This window comes from Crocodylus siamensis, chromosome 13, assembly GCF_052110815.1.
Source record: "Crocodylus siamensis isolate JL-2025a chromosome 13, ASM5211081v1, whole genome shotgun sequence".
In the NCBI taxonomy this organism is placed as follows: Eukaryota; Metazoa; Chordata; order Crocodylia; family Crocodylidae; genus Crocodylus; species Crocodylus siamensis.
Window position 1 is genome coordinate 29,508,869 of NC_143407.1, and position 17,658 is coordinate 29,526,526.

A 17,658-nucleotide genomic window follows, 5' to 3' on the forward strand; every position below is an offset into this window, starting at 1 on the left:
CATGTGGGGTTACCCAGGAGTCTGGTTCTGGGTCCAGTATTGTTTAGTACCTTCATTTATGATTTAGTTGGTGGGATTGAGCGCATGCTTAACCAATTTGCGTGTGACACCAAGTTGGGTGGAGTTGCAGACACTCTGGGGGACAGGCCTAGGATCCAGAATAGGAGTAGAGTGACCTACCTAGATAGATTGGGGAAAATGGTCCATAATTACTCAGATGAGATTGAACAAGAACAAGTGCAAAGTCCTGCTGAAATAATTGAATGACAAATACAGATTGGGGAATGACTTGCTAGTCTATAGTACTGTAGAGAATGATCCGGGGGTTACAGTAGACCATAAGGTGACTGTAAGATAACAGTGTGCCCTTGTTGCAAAAAGTGCCAACAGCATAATGGATTGTATTAACAGGAGTGTCACTTGCAAACCAAGGGAAGCGATTCTTCCACTCTGTCAGCACTGGTGAGGCCCCACCTGGAGTATTGCGTCTGGTTTTGGGCTGCACATTTCGAGAAGGATGTGGACAGTTCAGAAAGAGTCCAGCACAGAGCAACAAAAAGGGTTAGGGAGGCTGGACCTATGAGGAAAGGCTGAAGGAGCCACGACTATTTAGGCTGGAGAAGAGAGAGACTGAGGCGGGGTTTGGATAACAGGTTTCAAATACCTAAAGGGTGATGACAGAGAGGATGAAATAGGCTTTTCTCTGTGGCTATATGGAGAGAATTGGTAGCAATAGCCTCAAGCTTCAGCAGGGGAAATTTAGTTTAGAAATTAGTTGGAAATTTCTGGCTGTGAGGGTGGTCAAGCATTGGGAAAGGCTACCTAGAGAAGCTGTTGGATCTCCATCCTTGGAAGTCTTCAGGAGCAGGTTGGACACACACTTGACTGGGATGGTTTAGTGGGGATGATCCTACCTTGAGCATGGAGGCTGAACTAGATGACCTCGTGAGGTCCCTTCTGGTCTACTTTCCGATGATTCCCATGTTCACATCTCCTGAATGCAGCACCCACATGCACCTTGAGCTCAGGTTGGAGCAAAGGGGCTGCATTAAATACCGTGAAACTCGATATACTCTTGTAACACCCTGTTGATCCGTGGAGGTTTAGTTTATTTGGCACACTTTAAGTATGTGTATGTGCGAGCTGGAGGGAAGGTTTCTGTGAGTGAGGTGAGTGCAGGAAGCAGAACATGTCAAAGCCTTGTAATACGAAGCCAGCCTGAAATCTTTGAAATGTGAACTTAAGGGGAAAAAAACACCCCTGTTTGCCCACTAAGCTGCTTATGATTTATAGATGATGATCTGGGTATTCCTACACACTTCATGATACACATACAAATATGGCAGATCACCCTCATCACTCAGCAAAGTATCACTGGCATCAAGCACTGCTGCTTGGCTATGCACCAGAAGTATGTTTTTAAAGATCATGAAGCATTATTGTGAAGGGTTGCAACAGTTGGTAACAGATGTGACTAGATAGCTATTTTTAAATTCTACATCAGTGGTTCTCAACCTTTTTAGACTCGCGGTATAGTGAAAACAAAACAAAACAAAACAAAAAACCAGCAGAATTCGGAAAGACCACAACAGATCAGAAAGTTTTGGACACTCTGGATTCCTGTTTGAAATCTCTGGATTTGTTTTGTGAAACATGTTTGCACACCTGGCAGTGCTAATATTGCGTAGCCTCCTCAAAAGGATCTCAAAGCAACCCAGGGTGCTGTAGCACCCTGGTTGAGAATAACTGCTCTATGTAAATGCTTATGCTCTTGATTCTTGGATTTTGGAGATGAATGCTATTTTTCTTATGTTCTTCTGAGGTACTTGTATGCCCTTCATAATCATTAGCTGAGCCCTGCACTCTTGTACAAAATGCCCCTGTGTAATAAAGGTAGTTTCTCTATTGCCTTCCTAAAAATAGCAGACTAAGTGACTTGCCCAGTGTTACACAGGAAATCTGTAGCAGAGCTGAGATTTGAACTTTCTCAAGTCCTAGTTCCCTAACCTGCCAGATCATCCTTACTTTATCTCTTTAGTTGACTCTGTGTCAGTTCCTGTCCCCTTCTTCTCATTCAGCTGGGCACTTCCCCTCTGCACAGTAACATTATTTTTTAATGTTTTTTAACTTTAGCATGTTTTAAAACGTTTTTTTAAATGTTTTTGCTGTTTTCTCATGGGGGATTGGGAGCAGATTTTGTGTGCAGGGCAGTGTTTTCGTGGCTCTGGTTCCATGTTAAATGTCTGTGTTGCTGGATATTTGCATAGCAGAAAGCAGGTTGAGAAGTACATGTATTTGCAAGAGAAGGTTGTGGGGTTTTAATGGGGGAGTTAATTCCTGCTGCTTTAGGTGATCTCCTAGCTATACCAGGCCCATGCCACTGGGTAGATTTGGACTTGACTTTGTAGTCCATAGGAAGCTGCCTGAGCAAGCCAGGAACGGAGTCTCTCATTAGCATGAAGTAGGACTTCATTAACATTCACTGAAGTGAATGGGAGATAGGCATTGGGCCAAATTTTCGTATCTTTGTCTCCCTTTAAGGCAAAAAACCCCAGTGGCTTTCTAAAGTGCTCAGCACCTAATGGGCACCTAACATGCAAAAAGCCTTTTTGAAAACCTAAGTATAACAATGGAAGTGGCTGGTGGCTATTGATTATTTGCTTATTTAGATGCCTGAATAGGAGCCGGCTGCTCTTGACAAATCTGTCTTTTCATAACGCTCTTCCGTCTTGTGCCTTCCCTCCCTGCTCCAAGGTTTAACAAACCTGGGAGAGCCTAAAGTAAGTTTATTTTAAGTTTAAAGTTGACAAGAAAAAAAACCCAACCCTTGTTATTCTCATTCTAACCTTTTCTCCCCGCATCACTAGCTTTTCAAATGTAAGCCATTACAATCCACTGGTTTCTGTCTTTTATATGGGATTTGATTACCTTTTTTTTTGTTCCTGTAATTTACATAATGATGTAATTAGCATAAATTGGTATAATGAGGGTATAAATAAAGGCTGCTGGAAAAATCTGTAAAACGTTGATATCTCATCGGAGAGGTTCAGTGCTGCTAAGCCTTGTTATTATTTTACCTCATTAAAATGCTTCTAGTAAATAATAAAAACACATAATTTCCCTGTAATCAGCTTCATTTCAATGGCTAATGAAATTTCTCTGTCATTTTCTCTAGTAGGTCACGCTGTACAATTCTGTCTCCTACCGAGCTTTAGCTGTTCAGTAGCATTATTTGTTACGTTGCCATCATGATGGAGAAGGTCCCCAATTATGTAGGCCTCCATGATCTAGCTATACAATAAAAATGTAGTTTATGTAGTCTCAAGCTCCATTAATCTTCCAGAAAATATGATCACCTCATCCCTTCAAGCAGAACACAATTTTTAAAATGCTCTATCCTCTATGATTTTTTTTCTACAGGGTAGGTTTGAAATCAAAAGATTTTATTCATTTGGGCAGCAAAGTATAAAATAGCTACCTTCTGAAATCACTGATCAGTGCCACAATCTGGTATTTTTTTTTAAGATCTGCATGCTTTGTCATGCTATTTTTAGATTGCTGAAAGTTTTTGAAAATCTAGTAGTGTGTATATGCTTTAAAAAAGAGTTATGCTATTCCTTGTCTTCTATGCAGACAGCAGTGTTAGAAGTAAAGACGTGGCTAATGTGCCTTCAGTGCGAATTCTACAGGTTATTTAAGCATTGTGTTAAAAACCCAACAACCACCCAGTCAGACAAAAGGGCCAAAACTTCCTTTTGTTTCTTTTAAACCTGCCACCTGATTGACTTCATTGGCTGCCCCTTTCATTTTTGTCTTATGAGACTTAGTGGGCATGTCTACACATGCATTAATGTGCCTTTTGCTACTGCACATTAAATTTAGTACCTCTAATGTGAGGTACTACATAAAGGCACAGTAGCCTGTGCTAATGCGCAGTAGCAAAGGCAATCTTTTTTTGTGTGATGCTTAATGCATATTAGACTAACTGTATTCCTCATTAGCACCTTTTTTCCTGCGACACGCAAACACGCAGCAAATAAGCTACTACGCATTACAGCATCTCGTGTAGATGTGCCCAGTCAGTAAGAGTTCCTTATTCATTTTTCCTGTAACAGCCATGATTTTCTCAGCCTCTCATGGGTTTTAGCCTTTTTAGTCTCCTCTCACCTCAGCTTTGTGACTTACGACTTTTCTCCTTCTCCTTCTTCTTCTGTAGTCCTTCTTTGAGTTGCACACATCTAATCTTCATGTGGCGTTGGTCCTGCTACCTGTTTGTGTCAGGAAAATGGAACTGCATCAAGACTTGACATTTTCCCCAATTTTAAGGAATTTAAAGCTTTGGAGAAAGAACATGCTACACTGTTTGCCTTATGGGCATGCTTTTGAAAGCAAGCTTTTGAAATCCAGCACTGTGCTTCTATTACTAAGGCTTCCAAGAAAGCAATTATTTGCAACCACTTCTAGGAAAAAACCTCCAAACCCACCCTAAAAATATCTACTAAACATTAACCTGCTAGCTCCCAGAATGCCTCTCTGAAGAAGCAAGAGTAATTTCCTAATAGTTAAATATGGATGAGCTAAGATCCAGAGGAGAAAAAAAGACTTTCCCCCTGAACATAGTGCATCGGTGGCGTTCTGTAGTATAGAACTAGGTTTGTGTTGCAGTGGATATGGGTATAAAGGGCCGAAGGCATACATTTGGTTATGACAAGAATAAATGCTTTAGGGATAGGCACAGGCCACAGATGCTAGTTGTTCTTCCCTGTGAAGTGAGAGACTTGAGTTAATTTTTTCAATGCCCATAAGGGCCATTGAAGTCTAGTTCATAGTCTGACACCCACTTGCAAACTGCTCTATTTGTTACGTGAGTCTAGCTTTTATTTACACAAGCAAGCAAACCGTGTGCCTAGAGCATTATTTGATACGTTCACTCTCTCCCACCAGGCTGAGGAAAAACAGAGAAAGTGTTGGCTGTTTTGCCTGGAAAACAGCAAGCTTCATGCCCATATACTTGCATACTGTCAAGTAATTTTTTCCCACCCCCCTTCTCAACTCCCTGACGTCAATGAGGCGACCGCCAGACATGTGTAGCAGCAGTGACAGAAAACAAGAACCCTCATTAAGCAGAGATGGGATGTGCTACTTTTTTTTAAAGCCTACCAGTCCATTTTTTTTTAAAAAAATGAACTCCCTCATCCTGCTATAATCTCCTGCGTCTCGTGGGAAAGAGATGCTCATAGTTTGGAATAGTCGGTCCTTGTAGGACGGGTTGAATTTTAAGGCAGTGGTGTTATACTGTGGCTGTAGTTATGAATTGCGTATTTGTTCTTGCTGATGCTCAGAACGGGCTTCCAGTCTTCTCTCTCCTGAGACTGACGGGGCTGCGTTACAGAAACAAGAGGATTCACATCTTGGCTCTCCCTGGATTTGATTTTCTTCCTGTGTTGGAGAGAGAGAAGGCACTGCAGATTGCACTTGATCAAAGGAACTGAGCACCTGAAGTGGTGCGACTTCACCAAGGTGCTGCAATGCATAATCAGGCCGTAAAGTCTGGTGTGGACTAAATACAAAAGAGGTGGTCTTTTAAAATCGTCATTTCATTGTATCAGGACCTCTCTGTATCATGAGGTTGCTATAATCTACCGTCTCGCTGATCTTAATACCGTGGCATCCTTTTTGATGTCACTAGAAAGAGAAGGATTTTCAGTTTCGCATAAAGTAGCAGAGCTTCATGATGAAATATTTGTAACTTTCCCACTCTGCTGCTTCTCAGCGAGTTGTGATCGGCCTGCAGATCCTAATCCTCTATTTTAAAAATGAAGCCACTTATATCCCCCGTCAGGAAATGAGAAGCTTTGATGGTTAACAAGGAGAGGAGCCATTGTTTTGGGTGATTGTGGGAAGTAAAGACAGTTTGGTTAATAGAAGTGAGTGTCACGAGATGAGATGATGCAGTAAGAAATGAAAAAGGCGTAGGAAGTAAAGCAAGAAGCTTCCCTTCTTGGATCAGGTTCACTGAAGACTATGTTCAATCATGTACTAAAGGAAATGAATGTGTCGTGATTAGTTCAAATCCTGTTGGGTCACTAGACAAATCAGCGGCCCTATAGGTCTAAAGAGCCAAATTCAAGGTTCTCGTTAGGGATTGTTTTCTGTGTCTGCTTCAGCCAGTTTTTAAGGTAGACAGGAATATTTTTTGTTTCCTACTCCTAACTTACTAGGTCTTCAGTAAAATAGCAAGAGAATTCAATGCATCGCTCTTGCTTCTAGATGATAAAGCAAGTTAGGAGGTAGTGAAGACCTGGACAAACGAGGCACACAACCAGCCCTTCAAAGCTGCTTTCCATGAAGATGTGGCAGTAACAACTATCGTCTTTAGTAATTTCATTTTTTATTCTTTAATATTTCCAGACGCTTAGATACCATCTCTCAAATTTATATTCAGCAATTTGAAATTAAAGTATGACTTATCAATGAGCGAGAGATCCTTTAAGACAAATATATATTTAGAAACCTAAGCTTTTAAACTCTGTTTTCCACTTGCAGCAGATGGAGGAAAGGTTAATAGAATCGGAGTCCGTTGGATACTTTTAGAAAGACACTTCATTGTTGCTTTTGGTGTGCATCAGGCTTCAGCCACTTGCCAAGAACTTGAAATTTGTTGTCGAAATCCAGGGCGTTTTGCGTCAAAGCAAAGTTGCGTCAAAGCAACTCTGCCAAGTTGTCCATATTTGCTTAAAATAAGATATTGCTGTTGAAATTCCTTGTGGGGTATCTTCATGTTACAGAGATATCAAACCAAAATAGCCTATGGAGATCCTCAAGTTGCAAAGTATTTCTTCAAGTGACTCTAGGTTAGTATCCAAAGTCTACTAGGGGAAAAAAAACCAACTTATTTCTTGGGTTAGATAATGGTTCATCTCCAGCCTTGCAATCAGCCATTCTTTTCTTGATTCATATTCTGTGTTGGGGGAAACTAACTGCAGTTACCAGCTCATCTGCTTAACATCAGGCAAATCCCTTATCAGAGTGGTAGCTGAGAGAAGAAATCTTTTGCAGCTTTTAGTTGACATGCCATATCTTTTTCAGTTTCTTAACCCAGCTTGTGGTGTTGACTTCATCAGCTATATCATGCCAAAGAGCACTACTGCACACGAATTTGTAGCTGCAGATTCTGAGAGCCAGGGATTTCTTTACTTTAAATTTGGTTCCTATGGAGTCCTTAGGTCTGAGTTGCGGGCAGTTGAAGTAAGTGCCATGGACTTCTTGGAAGCTTGGTCCCGAAAAATACAGATTACCTCTGTTCTTTCCCATCCTCTGTCACCTGAGGGCTTTGGAAACAGGTTGGTCACATTGGCAAATTATATCCTAGTGCTCCAGTGAGGCTACAGAAAAGTATAATTTTTTCCAGGGCAGAGGGACTGGGCCCGATGATCTCACGAGGTCCCTTCCAGCCTTAAGCTTCTGTGAACCTGTGAAACAATTGGATAATGCTGCAGCTCCAAAGCAATGTGTCGTCACTGAGAACAAGCTTAAGAACATGCATCATTATTCAAGACGGAACAAAACTGTTGTCTTGAATTTTGTTTTGAGCTCTGCTTGCTACTGACATATGTCCCATCACCATAGCCTTGACCCCTCAAATCACTGAGTGAGATTTCCATTGCATATACTGTTTGCAAAGAGCTTCTGGCATTCCTGACCCAGTAAAATCTGTCACTTAAAATATAGTCTTCGATGCAACTACAAGGGCTGTGCAACGCTTCAGTCCCTGATTTGGTTCGGTGGAGAGTCGGCCTGATTCGGTAGCCAGATCTCTAAATCGAACCAGAGGACCCTTTAATTTCCCCGAATCAAATCGGAACTCTCCAAATCAATTTGGAAAGATTTGGACATAGAGACGGCTTTAAATGTTTTTTCTACATACCTCTAGGTAGCAGGGGCTCGTGAACACCACAGTGCTGGAGCGCATGGAGTGCCCTACAGAAGTGCATTGTGGAAGTGGACCAGAAGTACTTTTCGGTCCACTGGGGAGCATGCTGGGGTCTGGTGGGGACCCGGGGTCCCCCTGCGGCCAATTGCCAAGCCAGAGAGGCACAGGGGGCCTCCCAGCACGCTCCCTGGCAGGCCCGGAAGTGGACCAGAAGTACTTCCACTCCACTTCCAGGTTCACCACCGAGCACATGGAGGGTCCCCCTGCACTCCTGTGGGACGCTTCATGTGCCCAGCATCACGGCGGTCATGAGCCGTGCTGGTACCTCAAGGTACGTAGAAAAAACTTTTAAAGCGGTGTCTATGTCCTAATCGCTGATTCTCTGAATCAGCGTCAAATCTTCAGATTCAGATTTGGCTGAATCGAACTGGGGACAGGTGATCCAAATCAATGAATCGAATCACTGTCCCTGATTTGGGCTGAATCCAACTCCTAATTAAATAGGGCCTACTTTGCACACCCCTAGTAACTGTCTTCTCTCAGTTCAGTTGCTGCTCCTACATAAATATATCTAACAATCATTGTTATCTGCGCTTGCTTTCTGATGTCCTGGGTGTTGTCAAGTGTAACAGAATAATAATTGATAGTTTTCCAAACAGAAACAATTTCCTTCTTGAGCCTGTTCACATTAATTTTAATGTTGTTGATTTGAATGTTTTCTTTCCCAGGTAATGATTCTGACTTTCCTTTGACTTAATTCATCACATGTTCTTCTCTCACAAACCATATTTTCCAAGGAACTCAACTAATTAAAAACATTTCTTATTCTGGTGGGAGTAGAACCTGCCTGAACCTTGTAAGGGAATGTTTCCTATGTCATGTAGCCTATCAAATCAGTCTCTTTCCAAAACATCTTGATCAGGTTCCACCAGGGTATTTAATTTGGTACTGGCTCTCATCATTAATTGTGCAGTTTTGCTTCAGTTTAATTTCTAATTCCTACAATAGCTGTGGATATAATGCTCCAATTTTGTCATGTGTTGCTGAGATAATTGGTATGTTTTTCTAGGCTCAAACACTGTTCCTGGTGAAAGCGAACGCTCAAGAGTTAACTAGCTGTGGAAGCAATAAACAGAATCAGACAGTGAAAGAGAGAAATCACTTTTAATTTACACATTCTCAATTTGAAAGCAGGTATAAAGAAAAGAAAAAAAAAAGCAATGTTGAAAGTCTTTTTCTTCTGTTTCTGTTTGGAGGGAAGTCCTTCCAGTTTGTTTGCATTGGTCTTGACAGCAAGGAATGAAGGATGGTTGTTTTAATCCAGTCGTTAGGGCCAAGGTCTGTAACAAGTATGCAAGCAAAGAACTGGATATGAAATCCCAGACTAAGAGACAAATTGGAGCTGGGATGCTGGCCAAGAGTCCACGGCTGAGGACAGATGCCAAATACTGGCCAAGAATCAGGAGCCACAGATAGGAAACAATCGGAGGTCTGGAGGGGGTCCTGGAGCAGCCAGGCGCTACTGCCAGGTGCTGCTCTAAATACCGCTCCGTTCTGTTTTCTGTTCTCGGTAGCCAGTCCCTCGGCACAACCAGCCTCCAGTTATCTCCGGCACAATCGCAAAAGCGAATTGTTCTTAAGCCTCAGATTTGACAGACCTTGGGCTAAACTGCCTGCCTGCCAAATGTGAAATCCTAATGAAGTATTCACAAGCAAAAGCGAACTCTGTCACTGATTACTGGCTACTTTGGCAGGCCCTTTGCGACCATCAGCACTTATTGTTTTTGCAGATTCCTTCTTGTTCTTTAAATTAGTTTGTAGTTGCATCAAATTAATTGTTAGCCAAAGATGCATCTAGAGGTAGATTGAGGGGGTGGTGCACTATTGCATTTGTGCACCCTCATAGTATCATAGTATCATAGTAGCTAGAGTCGGAAGGGACCTAGGTAGATCATCTAGTCCGACCCCCTGCCTTGGCAGGAAAGAGCACCGGGGTCAGATGACCCCGGCAAGGTGCTTATCTAACTTCCTTTTAAAAATCCCCAGGCTAGGAGCCTGCACCACTTCCCCTGGAAGCCGGTTCCAGGCCCTAGCCGCCCTGACTGTGAAGTAGCGCCTCCTAATATCTAATCTAAACTTACCCTCCGCCAGCTTGTGACCTTTATTCCTGGTCACTCCTGGCAGCGCACGGGGGAACAGGGACTCCCCCAATACCCGCTGATCCCCCCTGACCAGTTTGTAGCAGGCCACAAGGTCCCCCCTTAACCTTCTCTTGTGGAGGCTAAACAGGTTCAGATCCCGTAGCCTCTCCTCATAAGGCCTGCCCTGCTGACCCCTGATCATACGAGTGGCCCTCCTCTGGACTCTTTCCATATCGTCCACGTCCCTCTTGAAGTGTGGCGTCCAGAACTGGACGCAGTACTCCAGCTGCGGCCTGACCAGTGCCGCATAGAGGGGGAGGATCACCTCCTTGGACCTGCTCGAGATGCATCTGTGGATGCATGACAGGGTACGGTTGGCCTTCTTGACTGCCTCCCCACACTGCCGGCCCATGGTCATCGTGGAGTCAATGACGACTCCAAGATCCTTTTCCGTCTCCGTGCTGGCAAGAGGGGAGTTCCCCAACCTGTAAGTGTGGTGCCGGTTCTTCCTCCCCATGTGCAACACCTTGCACTTATCAGTGTTAAACCCCATCCTATTCTCACCCGCCCACCGTTGCAACCTGTCAAGGTCAGCTTGTAGCCTATTGCACCCTTCTAGTGCACCCACATCCCCCCGCATCTTAGTGTCATCAGCAAACTTGAACAGGGTGCTTTCTACCCCCTCATCCAAGTCACTGATGAAGATGTTGAACAGTGCGGGCCCGAGGACCGAGCCCTGCGGAACCCCACTGCCCACATCCTTCCAGGTCGAGAAGAACCCATCCACTACCACCCTCTGGGTGCGGCCCTCTAACCAGTTGGCGACCCATTTGACCGTGTGGGCATCGACACCACAGTCTCCCAGCTTTTTGATGAGGACAGGGTGAGAGACAGTGTCGAAAGCCTTCCGGAAGTCCAGAAAGACTACATCCACAGCAACCCCTGCGTCTAATGATTTGGTGACCTGATCGTAAAAGGCCACCAGGTTGGTCTGACAAGACCTGCCACTGATGAACCCATGTTGGTTGCCCCTGAGCATGCATTCCCCCGCAAGGCCCTCCTGGATGTGTGCCAGGATAATTTTTTCAAAGAGCTTACCCGGGATTGAGGTAAGACTAACTGGCCTGTAATTTCCCGGGTCCTCTTTTTTTCCCTTTTTGAAGAGAGGGACCACATTGGCCCTCTTCCAGTCCTCCGGCACCTCACCAGAGCACCACGAGTGCTCATAGAGCCGCGCCAGGGGTCCCGCAATGACCTCGGCCAGTTCCTGTAGAACCCTAGGGTGAAGATCGTCCGGACCAGCGGACTTGAACACATCCAGCCTCTCCAGAAGTACCCTAACTAACTCCTCGCTAACCCCTGGCCCAGGCGTGTCTCTCCCGGGGCCCGAGGGGGGCCCAGCAGGGAGGTGGCTGAACTGGTCCCTACTTAGGAAGACAGAGGCAAAGAAATCGTTAAATATGTTAGCTTTGTCATCTGGCGTGATGACTAAGTTGCCCATCGTGTCCTGCAGGGGCCCCACATTACCCGGGACCCTTTTTTTACCCCCTATGTATTTGAAGAAGGACTTCTTATTGTCCCCAATCCGGGAAGCTAGTCCTATCTCCATCTCTGCCTTGGCCCTCCTGACTGCCCCCCTACATCCTCGGGCGACTGTAACATAATCCTTCTTGGTGATGACCCCATCTCTCCATTGGGTGTATGCCTCCCTTTTAGCAAGGAGACATTCCCGGATGCTCTTAGTGAGCCATGGGGGTTTATGTGCCCTCCTGCTCCCTTTGACCCTTGTTGGGATTACCTCCCTTTGGGCATGGAGGATCGTCTCCTTAAGGAGCAACCACTCCCCTTCGACATCTGATTCCCTTCCCCTCTGGGTCCTCAGCGCTTCCCCAACGATCCTCCTTAGCTTGTTGAAGTCAGCCCTCCTAAAGTCTAGGGCTGTTGCCTTGCTGCAGCCCTTTGCCACCTTACGCTGGATGGTGAATTCCAGCAAGCGATGATCACTGTCTCCCAGGTGGCCCATCACCCGCAGCCCCCTCACCAGGTCATCACCCGTGGCCAGCACCAGGTCCAACAAGGCGTCTCCCCTGGTGGGACTGTGCACCTCCTGGGTTAGATGGAGGTCCTGCACTCTGGCTAAGAACCGACGTGAGCGATCAGACTTGGCTGACTGCTCCTCCCAGCAGATGTCTGGGAAGTTCAGGTCCCCCATGATGACCACATCCTTAGCCCTCACTGCCTCTGTGAGCTGACCTAAGAATTCCTGGTCGAGCTCTTCTCCCTGGTTGGGAGGTCTATAGTAGACTCCCACCGTTAAGTCTCTCTCCCCTGGACTGCCTTTTACTCTAACCCAGAGCACCTCAGAGTGCCCCCCCTCTACCCCCTTGCTGATTAACAAGGAAGTATATTCCTCCTTGATGTAGAGTGCTACTCCTCCACCTTTCCTTCCTATCCTGTCCCTCCTGTATAGCCTATAGCCCTTGACACTCACCGCCCAGTCATGCGATGAGTCCCACCACGTTTCTGTGATCCCTACTATGTCAGGGCTGGTGACAGCTAGGAGGAGGGCAAGTTCCTCCTGCTTCTTCCCCATACTTCGAGCATTCGGGTAGAGGCATTTGAGGCCTCCAACGGTTGTGCCCACTGACCCCCTAGTCTCAGCAATGCCCCGTCCCCCATCACTTACCTGTTTCTCCCTTTTGACCATTGGTCTGGGCTCGCTGGCTGTTGCTGGGCCTGGTAGTTCATTGTCTCCTCCGCCCTCATCTTCCCCCTCCCCCGACGAGCCTAGTTTAAAGCCCGCCGAAGGAGGTTCACCAACCTGGAAGAGAACACACGCTTACCTTTAGGGGAAAGGTGGAGCCCATCCCATCCCAGCATGTCTCTCATCACGATGTGCCGGTCATGGCTGAGGAAGCCAAAGCCCGCCTCGAAGCACCATTCCTGTAGCCTCCAGTTGGTCTCCGCTATGCACATCTCGTGGCGTCTGCCTCGACCGCTCACTGGCAGGATGGAAGAGAAGACCGCCTGTGCGCCCATCTCCCTCAGCACGCCTCCCAGAGCATGGTAGTCCTCCATCAGGCGATCAGGGGCTCTCCTTTGACTCCTGCCCCATCCAAAGTTTAAAACCAATGGCCTGGCAGTGGCAGCAACATTTCTAGTCGGGCAGTTAGTTGACTTAGGGAGTTAGTTGGAGTTAGTTGACCCAGGGAGTTAGTTGACTTCATGGCCCATTATAATCTACCCGATTCCTTCTAAACTCTTTTTTTTCCCACCGCCGTTAATGACCCTCTCCTTGTTAATGGATGTGATGTTCTACTAATCAAGCTATCCTTTGTTCTACAATTATGCTGTCTGTTAGCTGCTCCTGAAAGTCCTTTTTCACAGCCCTGCAGACCATTTGTAACTCATTCCAATGAAGTTATTTGTGCTTCAATCTTAAACTGAATCATACAGTCCCTAGGGTATTAGTAAAGCTTATAGTTTCTTTTGAATGGGAGAAAAATGTGTTGTTCTACATGTGATGAGGCACTTCACCATCTGCTCCGTGCTTTTCAAAAACCTAGATCCGCCCATGGACACATCTTTATGTACAGATGGAGTTGCCTCACTGGTGACATTTTCTTCTTACTCCCTTCTTTCAGACCTATCAGGACTTTTTCAGACGAAACGAAACCCTTCATTAAAAGGTTATTTGTAAAAACATTAACATTTTGATTGAAGGAACAATCCCAAGTAGAAGATTACAATATATAGAATCATAGACAGTTAGGGCAGGGAGGGACCTCAGGCGTCACCGCTAGTCCAACTACTGCTCAAAGCAGGACCAGCCCCAACTACATCATCCCAGCCAAGGCTTTGTCTAGCCAGGTCTTAAAAACCCCCAAGGTTGGAGAGTCCAGCACCTCTCTAGGTCAGCCATTCCAGTGCTTCGCCAATCCTCTCAGTGAGAGTTTTTTCTAGTATCTCACTTAAACCTCCCTTGCTGCAACTTGAACCCGTGGCTTCTTGTTCTCTCACCTACCACCACCGAGAACAAGCCAGCTCCATCCTCTTTGTAGCGCCCCTGCAGGTAGCTGAAGGCTGCTGTTAAATCCCCCCTCAGTCTTCTCTTTTCCAGACCAAATAAGCCCAGTTCCCTCAGCCTCTTCTCACAAGTCATGTGAGGAGACATGTTTGACTCCCACATCAGTGGGAGTAAAACAGTTGATTTCAGAAATTTTGAAAGTAGTCAACTTCATTCTGCCTTGCTGGCTCCTTTTTCAGCAATCCTCGGCTTCAGAAAGATGTTTTTGCAAAAGGTTGTCACAACGGCCTTTCACTTGGGCCAGGGTGATTTTACACAGTCACTTAAGGCCATTAACTGACCACGCAAATATAAACTCATCTAGAAAGTTGTTAACCGCCCAACACAAGCCGAGTCATCCACATAGACAGGGCCATCCGTCGTCCGACAGGAAATTCCTCATTTTCAGTTTGACGGGAAACAATTTGCGAACGTGCGTGTGTGCCCTCTGTAACGTCTCAGACGGTAGCCGGTGCTTTGCCTACTTGCTGTTTATTTTCCACATTAGAGAAATAGGTGCTCGTAGAATAGCTTTGGAAGGAGGCGCATTTCGAATGCTTTAAATTCTAGATGGCATACTGGTAGAACTGGATTTCTATCTTTTATGGACTTTTAAATGATTGTTCAGTAAACGTTTGTTACAGAACGTCGACATGCGCGTTTTCAAACAACTTGAGAAACTTCTTTGTGGGAAATTCTATGAATCCAGTAGAAAGTGTCTTTAAAAAATAACCCAACTTGTTAGGGCATGGTGAACACCATATCCTTCAAGGAGAAGTGTGCGTACCCTGAAGGGGCATAGGACATCAAGATACTACATTGTCAGTATAAAATACTGCAAATACACTCAACAGAGACCATGCTGGTAGAGACAGCTTCATTCCCAGTACAGATTACTTGGAAATCAGTGCTGAACTTGACTTTTTCTTTCCTTCCCTCTTGTCATCCTTCTTTTGGTTTCAAGAACAGATTAGGGAATGCCCATCTTTACCCTTATGTCTAAGTTAAAACATGCATAGTCAGATGACTGGGGGTCCAGATGATTTCACAAAGTTTGACTCATGACCTCTAAGCCAGGGGCCTCATGGCGGCCATTCAGGGTGACAAGATAGAGCGCTCCTTATTTGCTGGCGAGAGGTCGGTCCCGCATGTGAACGACAGTCAAGCTGACAACAGAGCTAATCAAATTGCATCCCCCAGCTGTTTCCTAGGTAACCAGCATGCACAGCTGTAGAAAAGGGACTGAATGCAGCGTGTAGAGACCAGAGAGCCGACAGCAGCTCTACCGTCATATGGTTGTAAAGAAACATCTATAAATAGACACAAAGGTAAAACCGGACACTAGTATAGTGCGTTTATTCTTACTGATCTCCTCCCCGGGGGAGGAAGTTCTGTTAGGAAACATGGTCTTTTCGCAGTTGCCCATAAGTGTCTTGCATCTCGAGGCAAGCAAGTAGACACCCATTCCTTTGATCTTATAATCATTGCCACAGACAGTCTGCCGTTTGTAATATGCAGTAGTATAACCCTAGCAATATGCCTTGGATGCGAGAGCCTGTTTAGGGGTGGTGAGAATGAAGGTATTTATTGAGGCCCACAGTATAGGCATTTGTGCTTTTGTACCTTGCATTGGTGATTACTTGAATGAAAAGGAATTTGTTCTGAGCAGTGCAAATCCTCTCTCTCCTAGCCAGCCAGGCTTTGTTGCTTAGTCTGATGTTTTTGCACCTGGATTTTCCAGACTGGAGAATATTTCCTATTTCTTCTGCCCAGTGATTGTGGAAAGGGAGATTCTCCGATCCGTGAGACGAAAAATCTCTGGCTCTGCAGATTTTTGTAATCTCTTCCATGACCGCTAATGAAGAAACTTTGCTTTTAGAACATAGGATTAATTCATATTCAGGTTCAGTTGATAACATACGGATAACTCAGTTTTACGTAGTCGTCTGTACTTGATTCATGTGATTGAAACACAGGGTCTGCCACTGTAGCTGTTGAAATCTAGCTAATAACTCTAAAGGGTCTCTGCTACCCAAGCAGTTTTGGAAATGATCAACCTGGGTTTTTTTCTACAACAGAGTTAAAAATGAAGATGAAATTTTAACCTCACCCAAACCAATGCAAAAATCCATTCTAATTATGGTCAATATGGACAACGCACTTATTAAAAGAATGGTAATAAGCTGTATATGTCTTTATGCGAATTAAGAGCACAAATATTCCAGGATTGATGTATCTAGACCTCAGGTATGCCAATGACAATGTTTAAGTTGATTCTGGTATACCTCACTATTTTTATTTCCATAGCTTAAGGCAAGTCGGAAGCTATTGCATGAAGTGTGACATGGTTACTACGGCCTGAATCCGTGCTCATCAAAGTCATTGGCAGGATAGCACTGATCAGAAGCTGGTCGAAGGGTTCCCATAATATTTTATATACAGGATAATATATGTCTCTAACTGAATAGAGGGCTGTATTGTGGTACGTGCCATAGAAATGCATACTCAGCTTCAGGTATCTTACAGCCTGAATAGACGAGAGAAACAAAATGTAAGAGATGCAGCATGGGTTTATGGGATAGTGAGGGACAAAAAAACAAAGCAATTTACCCAAGGTCACCCAGGAGGCTTATGGCAGAACAAGGTCTCAAACTAGATTTCCTGGGTCACAGTGTATGGCTTTTCCCCAAAGGGCCATCCTCCTCTTTCAGATGCGGATGGGAACTGGATCAGATTTAGGTATCTTAATGCTTTTGAAAACCTGGGCCAATGCTGCGGTGTTCATATGAATGAAGGCTGCTAGAGCACAGTATTCCCACCAGAAATATTGCTAAAATAAACTTAGATAAGTGATTCATCTCTACAGACGTCCTTAGATCAGACATGTTAAAGTACTAAGGTTCAGTGTATTTCTGCTTCCTTCCAGGTGAATTATATCGAGCATCTTTGAGAAAACAAAGATTTCCTGCCCAAGGGAGCATTGAAATACATGAGGACAATGAGGTAAGATGATTTCCTACATCAGATGACTGGTGTCGGTGGCAGAAATCAAGGCAACCCAATAGTTTAGTTCTTTGTTTATCTGTATACACTTGAGAAGTAGATTGTACTAAATAGATTTATTTCATCTCATTATTTTACCTTTTTGCATTCAGAAAAAATCAGCCCAAGTGCTTTGAGTACAAATGTGGCTATAAAACCTTATCAATCCCCAATTCTGGCAGCTCATACTAAGCCCTATGACTTGCTTTTCCAATTAAAATTCCTCATTCCAATAAGCATCAATCCATGTTACATTTTTATCCAAGGTTCCTCTGGAGCCATTCCCTAGCATGGCAATATGCCAGGAAGGTCAGGAGAGGCTGAAGCTATTTGGAGACCAAGGGGCAGTGGAAGGACCTTCTTGGACAACATCCTGTTAATCTCTAAACCAAGGGTGTTTGGATCATGTGGTTAAAATCTTATCAATTTTTAATTAAATTACATTACACCCTAGCTCAGTATATTTCATATTTGCA

At 44.7% G+C, this 17,658-nt stretch overlaps 1 protein-coding gene across 6 annotated transcripts in view; it reads left to right on the forward strand.

Moving 5' to 3' along the window:
• PITPNM3 (PITPNM family member 3) overlaps positions 1 to 17,658 on the forward strand; it is a 334,273-nt gene that overhangs the window by 213,608 nt on the left and 103,007 nt on the right. For all 6 annotated transcript variants that reach the window (XM_090025435.1, XM_090025432.1, XM_090025430.1 and 3 more), the window contains one exon: positions 17,067 to 17,143. In XM_090025435.1, coding sequence (XP_089881561.1) covers positions 17,067 to 17,143 — 77 coding nt within the window. The remainder of the gene's footprint in view (positions 1 to 17,066; positions 17,144 to 17,658) is intronic.